Genomic DNA, 19,511 nt, shown 5'->3' with positions numbered 1-19,511 from the left:
GCGCGGGACCATCCCGGTTGCCGCCCCCACCCCCTGCTTGTTGTGTGACGTCCTATGCAGGGGTCTGGCTGGCGCGTGCAAGGGGCTGCCAGGGAGAAGGGCCCACCCGGGGAGAAGGGCCCTACCTGGCAGCTCCCATCAGCCCCGGCCACAATGAGGTGGTTTATTCTTTCTTCATAAGCCCTTCTTACGTTATCTCCACAGGGTTTACCTGGACCTCCTGGTGAAAAAGGAGAGACGGGCGATGTTGGCCAAATGGTAAGTTCTTTGAATGTTGGCTTTGACCATCCACAGCAAAAGACTGGTCTTTCCACTGACAAAATGTCTTTTCTCTCCTCTCCCCACGAAAGGGTCCCCCAGGGCCCCCAGGGCCAAGGGGTCCATCTGGGTCCCCAGGGGCTGACGGGCCCCAAGGGCCACCTGGCGGGATTGGAAATCCGGGATCGGTTGGCGAGAAGGTAAGGCATCTTTGGTGAAGCCGTTTTGTGACAGGTCTTGTGAAGGGAACCGTGCCGCGTGGTGGGAAGGGTGGGCAAACGTCGCTGAGGTTAAGCAGGCAATCGTATGTATTTATTTTATTTACCTAGGGACTTATATCATGCCATATCGCATGCATTTACAAAAAGCCTTCCAACTCTCAGTGATGTATGTATGCAACTAAAGGGCATCTTCCTTATTATCCATACCAGCACTAGCTTGGAGTTACACAGTGTTAGTCTCGGCCCAAGGGGAAAGTGAGGCCCATGCCAGGACATTGCTTGAGGGTCTTCTCCAGCTTCCAAAGCCTTCTAAGGGCCTTGGCATTGGCCCCGTTTTGCTGGCCCCCTGAAGCTTAGGAGTGTGCATGACCCAGGCCACACAGATGGCCAGTGTGCCTGTGCCACGGCCTCCAAAATGGCCTCCAAAATGGCCAGCACAAAGAGGCCCAGAATGGGCCAAATACGGACTAAAATGGCCCGAACCAGGCCGATGGGAGTCCTGGGGCGGGGGAGCCGCCGGAGACACACGCTCACCCCATAGCCCTGGCAGCGCCCCCCAGAGCTGGTGAGTTGTTAAAAATATATATTTTGCTTAGAACCTTAAGACCGGCCCATTGGGGTGGGGAGGGGAGTTTCCGCTCGAGTTGGAGCTGAACCAGGTTTTGTTTGGCTCAAGGGTGAGCCAGGTACAAGCCCTTGAGCCAGCCGAGTTTGATGTTGGACTGGCTCGTACTTGAGCCGGTTTGCACATCCCTACTGGAGCTGGCCATGGTGAAGGCTGCAGGAAGCAATAGGAAGAGATTCCATTGAGAACGTCTGGGTTCATTCATTCATTCGATTTCTATACCGCCCTTCCAAAAATGGCTCAGGACAGTTTACACAGAGAAATGACAAATAAATAATATGGATCCCTGTCCCCAAAGGGCTCACAATCTAAAAATCTAAAGGGGTTGCAGGAATCCCTGCAGAGAGCAGGTTCTGAGGATGCGTTCAGGGAAAGCCATGCCCTGAAGTCTTGTGTTCAGCAGCAGCTTCACCAGTCACGGGGGTAGTGGTGGTGGTTTGGATTTTGTCACGCCATTCTTGGACTCCCTTGTTTGAAAGACAAAGAAACAGAAGTGGGTGGGAGTGGGAGGGCATCACTTGTGAATTTCCCTGTTCCAGAAGCAAACAAAATGTCAGCACAGGTGGAACTCTCCCTTTTTCCATTCCATCAGAACTTTGCGTCGTTTCCGTGGATTTCCAACCCACTCTCTTCCACCCCAAGTCCTCACATTTCTTTTTTTCTCCGTTGTAAAATAAAGTAACTTTCAAAAACATGTTTTCCACGTCTTTTCACGTCTTTCCAACCCAAAGAGCTGGTGCAAGAATATGTCCTAGTGAACACATAGACTAGGGTGTGCACGAACTGAACCGCTGGTCCGTGAACTGGTTCTGTTGAATATGACAAATACTTATAAACCGCTTCTCAACAAAAGCTCCCCAAGAGGTTTCCATAGATATAAATAAATAAATAAAATGGCTCCCCGTCCCAAAAGGGCTCACACTCTAAAAACATCTCCATCTGTTATAAAATTCAATTATTTGGGGGAGCAATAGGAATCTAGAACCATGTGTCCCAGAGGGGATTTGGGCATCAGAGGAATTTGGTAATATCTCTAATAATGCCCCCACATTTCTTGCTGCTTTATAGGGGGAACCTGGCGAATCTGGAGAACCTGGCCTTCCTGGAGATGGTGGCCCGCCGGTAAGCCATGGACTTCTTCTTTTGTTTCCTTTTTTGAAAAAATACCGAAGTTGAGAACTCAGAAGAAAGAGATGAATGTTGTTGCGTAGAGTTGCTTTTTAGTTCCTGAGCTGGGTGACAATATGCTCTTGGTAGAGAATTGCCGGTTACAGGCTTTGCCATCTCAAAGGTGAACTTTGCTTTCACGTTAGAAAATGTGATCTCTCGTCTTCCATTTCCAGGGTCCTAAAGGAGAGAGAGGGGAGAAAGGTGAAGCGGGTCCCTCTGGGGCTGCTGGTCCACCAGGTCCCAAAGGCCCCCCAGGTGACGATGGTCCTAAAGGTAGCCCCGTAAGTAGCCCATGTGTTTTAAAAAGTTTTTACAGCACCTGAAGCAGGGAGAGCTTTCCTGTTGCTAAATAATGCTGGCCACATTCACATGTAACATGAAACCGGAGGTGAAGGGGCCTCTGGTTTCAATTTTTGAACGTCCAGATGCAGGCAACTGCAGTTAATGAAGAAAATGGACCCACAGTTCCCCCCACCCCCGACAGTTATTTGTACCTTTGGTTTGCAGTGAGGTCTGCCGTCTGGACCTCCAGTTCCATGGTGCCAGTGTTACGTCTGAATGCTGGTGTCACAGTCTGGTTGCTCCTCCCTCACTCCCATCTGCTATTGGCCGCTGGGGCTGTCCTTCCAAAAAGGACACTCACTCCTCAGTAAAGGTGAAATTTGGACAGGGGAGTGAGGTGAGGGGGGAGCGGAATTGCGGGTCCATTGGACCCACAATTCTGCATTACATGAGAATGTGGCTACTAACCGTGTTTAACCGTACATGCTCACGGCCCACGTACTGTTATATCATAATTTTTATAAAGGTATTTGTAATGATTATTGGTTGCCATTTTTAAAAGATTACCCAGGTTGGCTGGATAATTTTTATGCAAGTTACCTTTCTATCTGATTCGAATGATATGATAGCCGACTATGGTGGGTAGACCAGGACGCCAGCCCGGCTGGTAGACCCAACCTCTGTGCCCTTTGCTTCTGTGCGGGGAGACTCTGATTCTTTCTCCTGCTCCCGTCCCAGCCCAACCCCACTCCGGGGCTTGATTCTCCACTTTCCCCGGCTGAGCCAGCCGCAGCCTCTACCTACTCACCCCATCTCTCCCTCTAGCTCAGGGAGGGAGGGAGGGGGAAAAAGAAACAGGAAATTAAAAAGACCAAGTCCGATCCAGAGGCCAGGTCTACCCGCCATAGATGGCTTAATAGTGAGCAAGATCTGACAGAAGATGTGTGAAGAATTATATAGTGGTGGGTTTTTTAAGTTTATGGTCAATGTTAATCTGTTTTTAATGTTGTTACTGAGTGATGTGTATAGATATGTACCTATTATTATTTCTATGTTTTTTGTTTCTGTTCAGTGATCAAAATAAAGATCCACCCATTCATTCATTCATGCTTAGCCTTGGGAATTGTTCCACTGTCTAACGGGCAACTTCCCTTCTTGCAGAGATTGGCAACACCCATTCAAATACCACTTTCCCCCCTGGAGTGCTCTCTGTAATGTGAAAGCCACATTTGCCTTTTTATTTTACTGTAAATACTGGGAGGTTTCAGGGGTAATTGTGGCTCCTTGTGGCACATACATGCAGTTTTTTAAAAAATGATTTTGGTCCTCTCCTTACAGCAAGAGTTTTCAAACTTGGGTCTCCAGATGTTGTTGGGAGTTGTAGACTAACCACATCTGGGGACCCCCAAGTTTGAGAACTCCTGCCTTGCATGGGACAGCAGAAATACACACACACTGTATGGCACGTGCCTGCTATCACTGTAACGTATTGAGCCACCCTGCTTGGCTTCCTGATACCTTACAGCAGCCGCATTTGCACGTAACGTGAAACCGATGTTGAAGGGGCCTCCGGTTGGAAATTGTGTACGTCTGAATGCATGCAAATACAGTTCGGACCAAAAACCTATCCTTGGTTTCCCTCTTCAGACTCCAGTTTGCATGTTTGGTTTGTAGTTCGTTTCACCGCCTTCAACAACCGGAGTTTGGTGGTGCCAGCGTTACATGTGAATGCTGCACCACAGACCCACTCTGCAGCAAACAGAGTTCAGAGAGGAAACTCCTCCCTCGCACCAGCTGTGATTGGCTGCCAGGGCTGTCCTTCAGTCTAGAAGGAAGTAGGGATGTGCATGAACCAATTTGCCGGACCTTTTACAGACTGCCGAACTGGTTCAGATGTCCGGCATTCAAGCCGGACAGAGGTGGGGAGGGGGGTTTCTTTAAGGGACAGGGAGGGTGCTCTTACATCCCCTGCTGCATTTTCCCCACTGGTGCTCTCTCCAAAATCACTGGCACGGGGCTGCAAGGAGATATGCTGCAGTTCTGCGCCAGCAATTTTGGGGAGAGCGCCAGTGGGGGAAATGCAGATGTGGGGGGATGTGACGGGGGAGGTAAGAGCACCCTCCTTGTCCCTTAAAGAAACCCCCCCACCTCCTGGGTGTGAGTTCATGCACATCCCTAGAAGGAAGCCCACACAACCAGTTTGCCCTCCTCAATGCAGTCTCCCTGAATGTAGAGAGCAGGAGCAGTAGGGAGCGGAACCATAGGTCCATTGGACCTGCGCTTCTGCATGATGTGTGAATGTGGCCAGCATGACATCCAGTGGCCCCAGCGATGTGATATGGCCATCCGATCTGTGTGTGCATTTTGGAACATTTATTTTTGGGCCGCTTTACTCACACATCAGACTTCTTTGGCCTCCTGTTCATTCATCCATTTTTGCGGATTACATGCCCGTGAACCTTTTGCACTGCGCTATTTGGAATGGGAGACAATATTTTGGAGAATTATTCTACCCATTCGATTAAATGCATTGGAGAATATTCTTTTGCAAGGCTGATGGAGATATTTTCATATCCTGCTTGGGTCAATGGACTGCTTTTTATGGATGTTAACTTCCCTGGACATATTTGGTTTGAGTCTAGTTGCTTGTGATTTGTGAGAATGGTTGTTTGTTCTTCCGCAAGGTACATGGTCTTTGAGAGACTCCAATAAAGCTTTGTAGGTAATATTGTATCCTCCACATGTTTTTTTGTAGGGCCCTGTTGGCTTTCCGGGTGATCCCGGACCTCCAGGTGAACCTGGCCCAGCTGTAAGTACCAGTCAGGAAGATACATATATCATCTGTGTCTGTGAAATGTTTTAAATAGCGTGTGCCTAAGTGTGTCTCTCCAGAAGTAAGATTCAATGACTTGAATAGGATTTCCCATGCATAGGATTCCACCTAAAGCTTTATTTTTCTCTACAATTCTTACTTCAGAGGAACTGGAGAAGCAGGACAATAGATACATTTCTTTTGGTTTCATTTTTCTTCTTCAATGACAGCAAGAAATTTGCTTTTAAACAGACTAAAAAGTTGAAAGTCTATTATCACTATTGAAGATATTTATATACTGCTTTTTGACAAAAGTTGTCAGCACAGTTTGAGATGGTTCCCTGTCCCAAAGGGACTCTCAGTTTAAAAGGAACACAAGGTGGAAACCAGCAACAGCCACGGGAGGGATGCTGTGCTGGGGTCAGAGAGGGCCAGTTGCTAAATATGAAAGAACCCCCACTTTAAATGGTGCCTCTTGGCTCTGTTAGCAGGGGTTAGGATACATTCTTAAGATACTGAATTCGGGGTTGGAAGTGAGATCAGTGCACAGGGATGGTCAGTGTTGGATTTGCCAATAGACTGTATAGGGTTCCTGGAGGAGAATACCCAATTATTTCTGTACCTAAAGTTTGCTAGGGACATTGACATTGCTAGGGACATTGACATGAAGAAATGCCTGTAATTCTATTCCAGCATCTTCTACTAAAACAGGCTTCCCCAACCTGCGGCCCTCCAGATGTTGCTGAACTACAGTTCCCATCACCTCCAGCTGCAACTTATTGTGGCTGGGATGATGGGAATTGTAGTTCAGCCACATCTGGAGGGCCGCAGGTTGAGGAAGCCTGTACTAAAGAATCAGTAGCTTGAACGTGTCAAAATGTCCATCAGAAACGTTGCCTTCAACATGCACAAGTGGGAAGGGTGCTCCAAGGGGTCTGTGATCTGAAACTCTTTCCCCCTTTTTTCCAGGGCCAAGATGGTCCACCGGGTGATAAAGGTGATGACGGCGAATCTGGCCAGACAGTGAGTAACTTGTTGGTGTCGTGCACACTGTTTGCTAGGGGCTACCGATGCCGTCGCATTTGCTTTGATGCCTGTGAGGGTTGAGCCACGGGGAAGCGTCACATCTGGGAGTCAGAACCAGCAAAGAATCGCATTGCCCAGTTTGGACAGGAAATCATTATGGCGCTGCTTGGTTGGGGAGAGCCAGTGGCCACCCTGGGTGGGTGGACTCACTCCAGTACCTGAGGACTGCTGATTGCCTAGGAAGCCTGGACACCTGGGGTGGCTGGGCAGAGAGTCTTGGATTCCTCATTATAGCCCCCCTAGCTCCTGACAACCAACTGATAAACAGCCATTCATCTGGTTGCATGTAGTGTGGATCCAGTTGATCCAGCAGAATTGGAATGGAATCGGTCCCAGTCATCGTCCCCACTCTTGCCACCACCACTTTTTAGGACCTAGTATGGCAGAAATGACTGATGGTGGTATTCTGGTCAGAGTAGGAAGGCTTTTTGCAGAAGGGTACGTTTGTGGGCTTCTACATTTTAAAGGAGCCACCTAATGGCATAGCAGGGTATGTTTCCCAGACTATGGGAAATGCCTATATTGGACAGCAGCCATATAGGAAGATGCTGAAAGGCATAGGAATATACGAAGCTGCCATATACTGAGTCAGACCATTGGTCTAGCTAGCTCAGTATTGTCTCCACAGCCTGGCAGCGGCTTCTCCAAGGTTGCAGGCAGGAGTCTCTCTCAGCCCTACCTTGGAGAAGCCAGGGAGGGAACTTGAAACCTTCTGCTCTTCCCAGAGTGGCTTCATCCCCTGAGGGGATCATCTCATACTGTATGAGAGGGGGCAATGGTAAACCCCTCCTGTATTCTACCAAAGACAACCACAGGGCTCTGTGGTCGCCACAAGTTGACACCAACTCGACAGCACAACTTTACCTTTACCTTTACAGTTTAAAAGGTTACTCTTGCACAGGAGACATGCATGGTGGAGAGCCTCTTAGGAATGGAACATCTCATGCACACCTTGTTCTTCTAACACCTTTAACACCTCATGCACACCTGGGGTGGTGTTGGTGTAAAAACCTGAGAACTTTAAGTGTCAGAGCTGCATATAGGAACATTATCAGGTCCAAAATGATGGGAATCCATTCATACTGCATGGTATGAATGTACAAGCCAAAGTTCAAGGAGAAAGCAGGAGTCTGTGAAAGCCCCACAGTTTGTTTAGATTCTCATATTGTGGGAAGAAGAGAGAGCAACTTCTCCTTCAAAGACAAGCGACAACGTCCTTCCTGCATCTTGCTGGATTCTGTTCGATGGTGTATTCAGCACTTGGTCTGTTTGCGCGATTATCTTTTCTTATAACGAGTTTCATTTCTCTCCAGGGCTCTCCTGGTCCAACTGGAGAACCAGGACCTTCAGGTCCACCAGGGAAAAGAGTAAGACCCTTTTATTTTGCCTTTTAAGTGGCGTACTCTAACATTGCTAGCAGGGCTCATGAGAAATGTCTAAGGACTGCAGGGCAGGTCAAGATGATTAATGGCAAATTTGTGGCCCAGCTCAGTAGCCATTAGCGTGAATCAAGAGGCCTTTAGAAATATAGGAAGCTGCCATATACCGAGTCAGACCCTTGGTCTATCAAGCTCAGTATTGTCTTCACAGACTAACAGTGGCTTCCCCAAGGTTGCAGGCAGGAATCTCTCTCAGCCCCACTTAGAGATGCTTTGCCAGATGTGAGACCTCCTGTTAGCTAAAAAGGTAGCCCAGTTTGCTCTCACTCTATCCCAGTGAGGCTGGGCATTCCAATTCCCATTGGTCCAACCAGAAACTGAAGCTCAGAGCTAACCAAGGGCTGATGACTCCGCAAAGAACTCACACCTCCTCAGTACAAGTCCAGTGCTTTAGACCCTGGATCATGTCCACTCCTGCCCATCGCCCATGAAGGTTTTATTTCTGAATGCCTGTGTGCCATCTGAGGGCAGAAGATCCAGCCCTTCAAAGAGATGCCCAACCCATTAATTGCTAACCAGTTGCCCATAACAGTATTCCTTTCCTTGGGATTTTTAAAATATTTGTCATCTCTAGAAATACCACTTCAGCCAATACCTCTCATGTACTCTGGTTAGGAACAGAGGAAGCCGCCATAGACCGAGTCAGTCCATTGGTCCATCCAGCTCAGGATCGTCTATACAGACTGGCAGCGTCTTCTCCCAGGTTGCAGGCAGGAGTCTCTCTCTCAGCCCTATCTTGGAGATGCTGCCAGGGAGGGAACTGGGAACCTTCTGCTCTTCCCAAAGTGGCTCCATCCCCTAAAGGGAATATCTTACTGTACTCACACATGTAGTTTCCCATTCAAATGTGAACCAGGGCAGAGCCTGCTTAGCAAACAATCCATGCTTGCTACCACAAGACCAGCTCTCCTTCTGATTATTTTGTTTCCTTTCCCCGCTTAGGGCCCACCTGGGCCAGCAGGTCCTGAAGGCCGCCAAGGAGAGAAAGGAGCTAAGGTAAACCATTTACACTCCGGGAGGCACATGTGGGCGTACATGGTTCTCACTTTTTTCACAGCAGCGGCCTAACTGGCTTTACTTCTTGTCTTCAGGGTGAATCTGGGTTGGAAGGCCCTCCTGGGAAAACGGGCCCCGTGGGCCCTCAGGGACCTCCAGGAAAACCTGGTCCAGATGGGCTTCGAGGAATTCCAGGCCCAGTGGTGAGTGGTTTGGTGGTTTGGGGGGGTGGTGTTGTCAGCAGTGGCTTGAGGGCTGTGCATGGACGCTGCCCAACATAAAGCCATGAACATCAAGTACCCGCCACCCTCCACATCCTTCTTTGACCAGTGTCTTGCCCCTGCAACCATCTTGGGTGTGCTGGCATCCTGTAGCTGGGGTTAAGCTTCATGAAGGGGCCATATTTTGTTTGGCGGAAAATCTGGATCTTATCGAGTGAGTATTTCCTTCCCTTTGACACCCACCAGAGTTCTTGTGTCGGAGTGAGAGAGAAGTCTAGCAAATAAATAGCAAGCAGCAGGGACTGGATCCCGTGTCAGGGACATGGTTCTTCTCACAGAAGATGGGGGGGGCAGTTCCACCCCCTCCTGTACTCACCTGGACCAGAATCCCAAACCCCCAAGTTGGCGTAGCACCTTCAGTAGCCTTTGGCAGTCATGTACCATTGGAGGAGGTCTGCAGATCAGGCAGGTGGTGGTAGTGGTGGGGGTGGTTTGAGATGTTCCTATGAGATTAACCCCAGGTCTTCTGCAGATGCCACCTTTGGCAGGCAGCTACCCATGGGGAGGAAAGTGGAATGAAAAGATATCAAAGTATCCATGCCTGACGAAGGGTAGGGATGTGCATGGAACTGGTTCCATGCACACTCGGGAGGCGGGGGGCAGTCATATGACCAGGGCAGCAAGAGGGTATACAGCCACCCCACACCAAAAGTTTTCGAAGCAGCTCCGGAGGGGGAAACGCGGTGGGGAAGGTAAGGGCACACCCTCTCCGCACATTGAAACACACCGCATTTGAACCAGTTTGAACGTGGGGTTTCCAAACCGGTTTGGCATTCTAGGAATAGAGCGCCCAACTGGTTTGTGCAAATCCTTAACAAAGGGATTATGAACTTTACTGGGCTCTGTGTAACACCTTCCTTCCTTCCTTCCTTCCTTCCTTCCTTGCTTCATTTTATAGGGCGAGCAAGGACTTCCTGGAGCACCTGGTCCAGATGGGCCTCCAGGTCCGATGGTATGTCTGGAAATTCCAAACGTTGTTGTTGGTCTACGTTGGGGGCTGAGTGTGAAACTTGGTGTGTATGTATTCCAAATCCCCCATTCCTCAGGAACCCAGATCCAGCTAAGATGATCCGTTTAGGAGCATGGGAGGGACACAGGAAGCTTATACCAAGTCAGATCCCGCTAGTTCCATCTCGTCTGCATGGAACCCTCTCCGAGATTCCAGACAGACAGACGTTGCTCTCAGCCCTACCTGGAGGTGCTGCCAGGGATTGGACAGGAGACCATCTGCATGCAAGTCATATGGTGGACTAGTCTCAGGACCTCCTCAAATGAATGAGAGGGAAGTCCATGCATGCCTATGGCCATTTGGAAGGAACCAGTGCATTTCCATAGGCATTCATTTTTTATTAATTATTTGTTTGTTTGTTTGATTGATTGATTGATTTCTATATACTGCCCTTCCAAAAATGGCTCAGAGCGGTTTACACAGAGAAATGAGTCACTGGAGGTCCTGTGCTGGGGGTGGAGAGGGCCAGTGACTCTCCCCCTGCTAAATAAAAGAGGATCACCACATTAAAAGGCGCCTCTTTGCCAAGGTGCCTCTAGACCATGCTCTGGGACTCATCCCTGGCCAGCACACTGGGGATTAGGAAGGAACATAGGAAGCTGCCGCCTTCTGAGTCAGACCCTTGTTCCACCTCCTCACTATTGCCTACTCTGACTGGCAGCAGTTCTCCAGGGCTTCAGGCAATAATTTTGCCAGGGATTGAATGTGGGACCCTCTGCAGGCCAAGCAGATGCTCTTCCACTGAGCTCTGGCCCCATCCCCAGGAGCCCCTGGTGGCGCAGTGGTAAAACTGCCACCCTGTAACCAGAAGGTTACAAGTTCGATCCTGACCAGGGGCTCAAGGTTGACTCAGCCTTCCATCCTTCCGAGGTCGGTAAAATGAGTACCCAGAATGTTGGGGGCAATATACTAAATCATTGTAAACCGCTTAGAGAGCTTCGGCTATAGAGCGGTATATAAATGTAAGTGCTATTGCTATTGCTATCCCCGGGTCTGTGGACCATAGCCATAGATTGGATGAGAGGACATGATGGATGAAGCTGGCATTGTTCTGCATGGGGACAGACAGTCTGGTATGCAATCAAACAATGCTTCCTTCTTCACAACCCGCTGTGTGTTAGTAGTAAAACCAGTTCAGTCTGAATTCAGGTTTCCCAGAACTGGTTTGGACTCTCACTGACTCAAAAGCAATGTAGTGAGTGGTATATTTTCAGTGCATTTCTTTTCTCTCTCTCCATAGGGCCCACCTGGCTTACCTGGGCTGAAGGGAGATTCGGGTCCAAAGGGAGAAAAGGTGAGGCCTCTGTCTTTGGAAACGTGTGTGTGGCCTGACCCAGAACTAGGCAACTGAATGCCATCCCTTCTGGATTCCACTCAGTGTATTCCTCCTCAAGTGGGGCAACATTCCCAGCTGAAGGCGGGCTTTCGGTGCCCACGGCCTGGGCAAGAAGGGCTAAGCAAGGTGCCAAGCAGAAGTGTTTGGTCAGCAACCGGGCTGACTGCCAAGGCTAGAGCAGGAAAGGGAGGCAGCAGATGAAGTTGCTGGAGCCGAGTCAGGAAGAGAGGGCAGGCAAGAGACCCTCCCAGGCTGAGGTGTTGCACCAGCAAAAGTCTGGCTGGAACTGAAGGCTCGATGCAGGGCCAGGAAACCTTTCCCTCTTTTTGGCACTAACTGAACCCTGATCTGTGTGTACACTGGCTTTCTCCATCTCTTGAGTAGGCCCAGATAGAGGAAGGCCTTGGGCAGCAAGGTGGGTACTCCTCTGCCATTTCGGGGTACTCCTCTGCCAGATCCAGTTCCACCCTTGCTCTTGGGGTCCTGGGGGTCATTAGGGGGCTGGGATCCGATGGAGGGCATCAGATCCCTGGAGAGCTCAGACTCCTCCTGCGAGGTCAGCACTGACTGTTCTTCAAGGACAGTAAAGCCGGAGATTCCTGAAGGAATTGGGTCGCCTTCCTATTCAAAAGGGAGACACAGCGCCAACCTGGGTGTTGACCTGAGTCTGGATGGGTGCTGATACTGGCAGTGCTGGAATCAAGTTGGTATTCCATTTTCAAGTCGAAATGTTGGCATCTTGAAGTTTCAAGGACTTGCACTTGAAAAGTTTGTAAACTGCATTTCAAATCCACTTTATGATTCTTTTTATATTACCATAATGACCACACAACAGCATTTTCCATTTTGCATGTGTTTGATATCAAACTGGGAGTGTAGACTTTCAGCAGTTCAAGTTGCAAATCTGAATTCCACCCCCACCACACACAAACACACACACACACACACTTCTTTTACAACTTAAACATGCTTTATGGTGTCCATCTGGAATAGCATTACAGCAGAATTTTGTGTTTGTGAGTGTGATTCACGCTGACACTTTGGAACTGTGGCCTTTTGTTTCTCTAGGGTCATCCAGGCTTGATTGGTCTCATTGGGCCTCCTGGTGAGCAAGGAGAGAAGGGGGACCGAGGCCTCCCAGGTCCCCAGGGAGGATCAGGGCCTAAAGGAGAACAGGTGGGTTCCTGTGAGATCTCTGCATCTTGCTTGCTCATAATGTCCCGATGACACCATGAGACCTTGCTTCTGAATAAGAGCTGGGAGGCCTGAGGGATGTGTCTCAAGCTCTTACTCTGGAAGGCTCTCCACCTCCGAAGCTTGTGCTGAACCCCCGTGGCTTAAACAAGTGTTCACTCTGTCTTTTCTTCTGCAGGGTATTCTAGGTCAGTCTGGTCCAATCGGCCCTCCTGGTCCTCCGGGACTACCGGTATGTACTAAAAGGGCAAAGCTGTTGACCCCCAGAGTGCTGTTGCCAATTAGTTCCAGGATCATGAGCCAGTGAGGAGGCTGTTGCTTGCCACCACCCTCCCCCCGCCCCCCCATCCAGTCCAATCCCAGATACTGTCAACAGAAGCCAATGGAGAAGTAATGGAGACCTCGCTCTTACATCCAGGTCTTCCTCTCCCACTTTCTGCTAATCCAGGGAGGGTGGGGTGGGAGGGTGTCCTCAAACTGGAGTCCCCAGATGTTGTTGGACTACACTTCCCATAATCCCCCACCTCAGCATCCATTGTAAAGAACGTCCATCCAATTTGAGGACAGCCAAGAGGCACCAGAATTTAGGTTTTAGACATGCTGTTGTATGCATGTTAATGTATGGGTATGTCTTTCCCCCTGATCCCCTCACTAACTACTGCTTTGGCCCTGATTTTGCTCTAGGGTCCCCCAGGTCCGAAAGGTGCCAAAGGATCCTCGGTAAGTACACACCTCAAAATGATAAAAAACGGGGCATGGTTTTGGTCGTCTTGAGCTTGCAACGCCCAGGCTGGTTGCAGCCTGTCTGGTGGGAAGGGGAGGACTCTAGGGGTGTGCTTCTTGTTGCAGACTTCCTTCCCCACAACCCTGTTGTCTCCTGGGGACACCCCATACCCCCACTGGCTGCTGCCACATCCATCTTCAAGAGGGTACCTAAACCGTTTTGTTCTGCTCTCTCTCGGGCAGCACTCTCTCCTGAGATGGCAACCCCAAGAGGCACAGAGGCAAACACTCCAGGCAGCTGCTCCCAACTTGAATGCTCTTCTTCTCTGATGGAGCAAGAGAAGGCAGCAGCTGCTGAACTGGAAGGGTCTGTCCTCCAGAGCACCCACCTCTGTATTGGCTGGTAAAGCAGAATGCTTCTATACGGACTATGGGCTGCCTACCCCATAGGAAGCTGCCATATACTGAGTCAGACCCTTGGTCCTTCTAGCTCAGTATTGTCTTCACAGACTGGCAGCAGCTCCTCCAAGGTTGCAGGCAGGAGTCTCTCTCAGCCCGATCTTGGAGATGCTGCCAGGGAGGGAACTTGGAACCTTCTTCTCTTCCCAGAGCAGCTCCATCCCCAAGGGGGATATCTTCCAGTGCTCACACTTCTAGTCTCCCATTCAAATGCAACCAGGTCAGACCCTGTTTAGCTAAGGGGACAAGTCACGCTTGCTACCACCAGACCAGCTCTCCTCCTGCTGGAGGGAAGGGGGCAAGCAGAGTAGGAGAGTGTCTCTACCCATAGCATCCTTGCGGAAAAAGAGCAGGAGTCTGAAATGACCCCAGCCCACGCATTCTTCTGCAAACGAGGGCTGTGCATGTGTGCTTCCTCCTGATTCTTCCAGCAGTAGGACCCTTTGTGTCTTCACCCACTCCATCTTGCTTTCTGCATGACACGAGTTGGGTAAAAAGTCACACTGACTCTTAACTGCTGATTTCAAGGACTTTCCTGGGGTGCTCCCGAGCCCTCTTGGGATCCCGTCCTTTAACGCTCTCTTCGGTGAGCTTCTGGGGTGGGTCTGTGTGGGGTGGCTTCTGTTTGGCAGATGTTGGCTGCTGGTATTTTTGCCCGATGGCTTCCCTATAACGGCTTCTTCCTTCCTTCTCGTCCTCCAGGGTCCAACCGGTCCGAAGGGCGAAACGGGTCATCCTGGCCCTCCAGGGCCTCCGGTAAGTATGGCCCCGTTCCATAAAAAGTGCCTGGATCTGCCCCATGGATCTGGGCTTCCCCTCTTCTGCCTCTCCTGGCACCAATCAGCCCCTGTCCCCCTCCTCTCCTCCCCGCAGGGTCCTCCAGGGGAAGTCATCCAGCCGCTCCCCATCCAGTCCTCCAAGAGAACCCGGCGGAACATCGATGCGAGCCAGTTGATGGACGAAGGCAACGCCGACAACTACATGGACTACGCTGATGGCATGGAGGAGATTTTCGGCTCCTTGAACTCTCTGAAACTGGAAATTGAGCAGATGAAGCACCCGCTGGGGACACAGCACAACCCGGCGCGGACCTGCAAAGATCTGCAGCTCTGTCACCCCGATTTCCCAGACGGTACACAAGGGAGGGGGAGAAGTCGGGTTCATGTGGGCACATCTGAAGCCCAATGAGTGCCTCCCAAGTTAACATAGGCGGCTGCCTTATGCTGACTCTTTATTCTCTACTCTGACTGGCAGCGGCCAGCCAGCATTGTCTGCTCTGACTGGCAGCAGCTCTCCAAGGTTTAATGCCGAGAAGAGTCTTTCCCGTTCTTACCTGGCCGTACTTTCTGGGGCTGAACTCAGGACCTCCTCCATACAAAAGAAGGCAGGTGCCGTACCGCTGAACTTTGGCCTGTGCCCTGAACGTCCTCATTCGCATCTGAGTAGTTGACATCTATGAATACTGTGTCTACTCAGTCTAAGGCAACTCCTCGTGTTGCTATCAAATCTCTTTTGCTGTTCTTTAATGTATGCATCGAGGAGATTTGGATTGATGCTGGGCTTTGATTTTTATTTATTTATTTCATTTCATTTCATTTCTAAACCGGCCCATCTGAAGGCTCTGGGCGGTGTACAACGAGTTTAAAAAGACACAAAAACACACACCATTTAAAATACAGTGCTCAAAACAATATAAAAACAATTTAAAAACCATTCAAAACCAATCAAAATGCTTTTTAAAAACAATTTAACAACCTTGGAAGGCCAGGCCAAACAAGTAGGTTTTCAGGGCTCTCTTAAAGGGCTCTCTTAATTGGCTCTTATGGTTTCGCTGCTCTCCTGCAGCTTGTGGCAGCAAGCATGAATTGTCCCTTTTGCTAAGCAGGGTCTTCCCTGGTCTGCATTTGAATGGGAGACCACATGTGTGAGCACTGTCAGAGAACCCTCTAAGGGGATGGGGCCGCTTTGGGAAGAGCACCTGCCTGCTTGCATGCAGAAGGTCCCAAGTTCCCTCCCTGGAGAGAGACTCCTGCCTGCAACCTTGGAGAAGCCACTGCCAGTCTGTGTTGACAAGATGGAGATAGATGGAGCACTCAGTATATGGCTGCTTCCTAGGTTCCTACAGTGCCTTATATCTTACAGCATTGTTTTTTTCAGTTAGTTTTAAATTGGGTCTTTGGGGAAAGGCATAGTGCACAGATTAAAATGAACACTTAGAATTAATAATTGGGGAGAAGTCACGGAGTACAATCCTTGTGCAAAAAAATAATCCAGCTTCATATGGTACACTGAGCTGGAGTCAATTGTTTTTGGAATTTCACCGTTTGGGTTTTATTGTTTTCAGCCCCAAGATAAATGTTTCAATTGAAGAGCAACATGGGAAATAATAATAAATAACAGTATTGTCAAAAGCATCTCATTTTCTAAATAATTAGGATGAAACTGACTAGTAAGGTGCTTTTTTACAAGCACAGGGTTAGGGAAGGGGCTCTCACACTTGAGTCCCCAGATGTTGCAGGACTGCAACACTCTTCGTTCACAGCCACAAAGGCCTTTTGGTGGGGGATGATGGGAATTGTAGTCCTATAACATCTGGGGATCCTGGTTTGAGAGCCCCTGGGTTGGGGCAAAACTGGATCCAGCGGTTGGAATTGACATGTCTAACAAACTGTGTCCCCCCTTCCTTTCTTTTTTTACATTTTTTGTCTCAAATGCAGGGGATTACTGGGTGGATCCTAACCAAGGGTGTTCCAGGGATTCCTTCAAAGTTTACTGTAACTTCACAGCGGGTGGCGAAACTTGCATCTTCCCCGATAAGAAGTCAGAAGGGGTGAGTAGCTCCTGTGAATGTCTCCCCCTCACTCTTCTCTGAGCATCTTTTCCATGCACACGCCGGGAGACACCTTGCCAATATCAGCTGTACGTCAGCCACTTTGTGTCTGCATCTTTCCCAGTCTCTCCGTTTGATGATCCGCAGCTCAGTGTGGGAGTTGGCTCCAGGGAAAAAGCAATAAGGAGCTGTCTGCCTAGGGTGGGATTCAGCACAACCCAAGGAACAGGCATACGTGTGTGAACAAAATAGTAGTAGTAGTGGTGGTGGTGGAAGTGAAATATCATTTGATTTGATTTGATTTGATTTTATTTTATTTTATTTTATTTTATTTTATGATTACTTTATTTGTTAGCCACCCCATTACAAATTGTTTGAACAAAGAGCATAGTTACAAATGTGACAAATATTTATATACCGCATTTCAACAAAAGTTCCCAATGGATGGATGGATGGATAGATAGAATGACTCCCTGTCCCCAAAGGGCTCACAATCTAAAAAAGAAATGTAAAGTAGACACCAGCAACAGACACTGGAGGGATGCTGTGCTGGGGATGGAGAGGGCCAGTTGCTCTCCCCCTGCTAGACAAAAGAGAATCACCACTTTTAAAAGGTGCCTCTTTGCTCAGTGAGCTACAATTGAACCAAGGGGCACAAATTAGTCCCCTGATAACTCGGCAAAGAGGCACCTTTTAACGTGGTGATCTCTTTATTTAGCAGGGGGAGAGCAACTGGCCCTATCCACCCCGAGCACAGGACCTCCAGTGACTGTTGCTGGTGTCTGTCTGATATTGCTTTTTAGATTGTGAGTCCATTGGGTACAGGGAGCCATCTCATTTATTTATCTTATTTATTTATTTATTTATTTATTTCCCTGTGTAAACCGCCCTGAGCCATTTTTGGAAGGGTGGTATAGAAAGCGAATAAAAGCTCCCACCTAGTCTCCCATTCAATGCAACCAGGGTGGACCCTGCTTAGCTCAGGGAACACGTCATGCTTGCCTCCACAAGCCCAGCTCTCCTCCATGTAGACCTTAGATGCAGGTGCTGTTCCACTGAGCTAGGGCCCCCATCCACTGAGGGGAATACCTTCCAGGGCTCACACATGTCATCTCCCATTGAAATGCAAACCAGGGTGGACCCTGCTTAGCAATTGAGACAAGTCGTGCTTGCTGCCACCAGACCAGCAGCCATCTCTGCCTCACCTGCTGCAAATAATTCCATAAAACAAGCAGAGTCTTTTGCAGCAGTCTAGAACAAAGCCACCAGTTCAGACCGTGTTTGCCCTGGGAAGAAGGGAGAATCATCTAGACTTTGGGTCATTAGGTGGAGCGACCCACTAATTGACTTCCTGCAGGGGGTGGGGACGGTCCCCCACCAAGCCTACTTAGAGAGGCTTGCCCTTGGCCCGTTCCTAATTATACCCATCAAGCCCTTCGCTTGCTGAGTTTGGTTTATTCCCTGTAAACAACCCCGAAGCCAGGAACTGCCGCCCAGAAGGCCCGTCTGCATATCCTCATGATTCAAAGGTGCTTGCCTATTCCTGTCTGTAAGTCCAAGCTCATTGTCCAAGAAGCAGCTTTTTATGGTGGAACATAAAATATTTTTTAACATAGGAAAGTGGCTGTGTTACGTTTCATAAAGAAACCATGAGGCTCATTAACAGGCTGGGGAGGAAAGGCTATACAGCCATATTAAGACGTTGTGTGTTTCTAATGACCTGTTGGGGACATTTAAGGAAACCCTTCTCCCCCCCACCCCCACCCCCAGCTGCCATATACTGAGTCAGACCCTTGGTCCATCTAGCTCAGGATTGTCTACCCAGACTGGCAGCAGTCTATTGAGTCTTGAGGGATGCCTGCAAGCATCCAAGGAGTGCCCGCATTCCCTAAGAAAGCATTTGAAACTGTTGGTTGAAAACCCCGGATTATTACCTCCTTGTGTGGGGTTGCATTTTGTACTGCTCTGAGGGAAGAAAGATGGGCTGGCTTGAGCTGTGCTGTCCTGTCCTCCTCCTCCTCCTCGCTGCGCCTGGGTTTTCTCCTTGGGATGCCCGTTTTGCCATTCTGAACATGGCTCCTACCTTTCAGCGGCCGCTGACCTTCCTAGAGAAACAGATCATTGGCACCTTGCAATAATTTCTCGCTCTGCTCTCCACCAGCGATTTGGCCGCCAGGTGCACTTCAGCAACTTGCAGGAGGTTGCAGGCCGTTAACCCCAAAGTAATGAGAGGAGGGGTCCCAGAGGCACAAATGGTTTGATGGCCTTGTGTGGGGGTTGAAGAGTCCAGTCCTTAAAGTCAAGTGGTTCACTTGCCAGTGGAGAAGTTTCCCAGCTTCCCGGACCTCCCGGATTCAGGTGCAGAAGGCAGGACTGGGAAACGTGGGAGTTGGTGGTGGGATGGAGGGGGGGAAGGCAAGAGAGAAAGAGGAAGCTGCTAGTCCTCAAGGATGTGAAAACCACTTTACTAAGGGGTCGGAAAGCCAGGCTGCCTTGGAAGGTTGTAGTCGGTTGCATTCTCCTCCTGCCTTAGCGTTTTTCAGCCCTCTCTTGAAAATGTCCTTTATTCTTGGAAATTCTGTTTTGAGGCAGAAAGCAATGCTGGATAGGAGGAGACTGGAGGCTCGACTCTGAGAAGGAATGCTTCCTTGTCTAGGGGCATGATTCTCAGTTTGGGAGTGAGAGGTCCTGAATTCATTTTCCAGACAAGTCCAAGCATCAGGGCAAGGAGGGGGCATGCCTTAGGAGCTATAGCTCAGTGGCAGAGCAAGAAGGTCCCCGGTTCAATCC

At 49.4% G+C, this 19,511-nt stretch overlaps 1 protein-coding gene across 3 annotated transcripts in view; it reads left to right on the top strand.

The window, feature by feature from the left end:
* COL5A1 (collagen type V alpha 1 chain) overlaps positions 1-19,511 on the top strand; it is a 374,283-nt gene that overhangs the window by 336,549 nt on the left and 18,223 nt on the right. For all 3 annotated transcript variants that reach the window (XM_053282026.1, XM_053282025.1, XM_053282024.1), the window contains exons 47-63: positions 205-258; positions 351-458; positions 2,173-2,226; positions 2,448-2,555; positions 5,312-5,365; positions 6,338-6,391; positions 7,768-7,821; positions 8,836-8,889; positions 8,985-9,092; positions 10,069-10,122; positions 11,420-11,473; positions 12,584-12,691; positions 12,888-12,941; positions 13,394-13,429; positions 14,594-14,647; positions 14,765-15,023; positions 16,609-16,721. In XM_053282026.1, coding sequence (XP_053138001.1) covers positions 205-258; positions 351-458; positions 2,173-2,226; positions 2,448-2,555; positions 5,312-5,365; positions 6,338-6,391; positions 7,768-7,821; positions 8,836-8,889; positions 8,985-9,092; positions 10,069-10,122; positions 11,420-11,473; positions 12,584-12,691; positions 12,888-12,941; positions 13,394-13,429; positions 14,594-14,647; positions 14,765-15,023; positions 16,609-16,721 — 1,380 coding nt within the window. The remainder of the gene's footprint in view (positions 1-204; positions 259-350; positions 459-2,172; positions 2,227-2,447; positions 2,556-5,311; positions 5,366-6,337; positions 6,392-7,767; positions 7,822-8,835; positions 8,890-8,984; positions 9,093-10,068; positions 10,123-11,419; positions 11,474-12,583; positions 12,692-12,887; positions 12,942-13,393; positions 13,430-14,593; positions 14,648-14,764; positions 15,024-16,608; positions 16,722-19,511) is intronic.

The sequence above is a fragment of the Hemicordylus capensis genome, chromosome 17 (assembly GCF_027244095.1).
Source record: "Hemicordylus capensis ecotype Gifberg chromosome 17, rHemCap1.1.pri, whole genome shotgun sequence".
Taxonomy (NCBI): Eukaryota; Metazoa; Chordata; class Lepidosauria; order Squamata; family Cordylidae; genus Hemicordylus; species Hemicordylus capensis.
The sequence above is the reverse complement of the archived record's forward strand: the minus strand, read 5'-3'. Positions and strand labels throughout refer to the sequence as shown.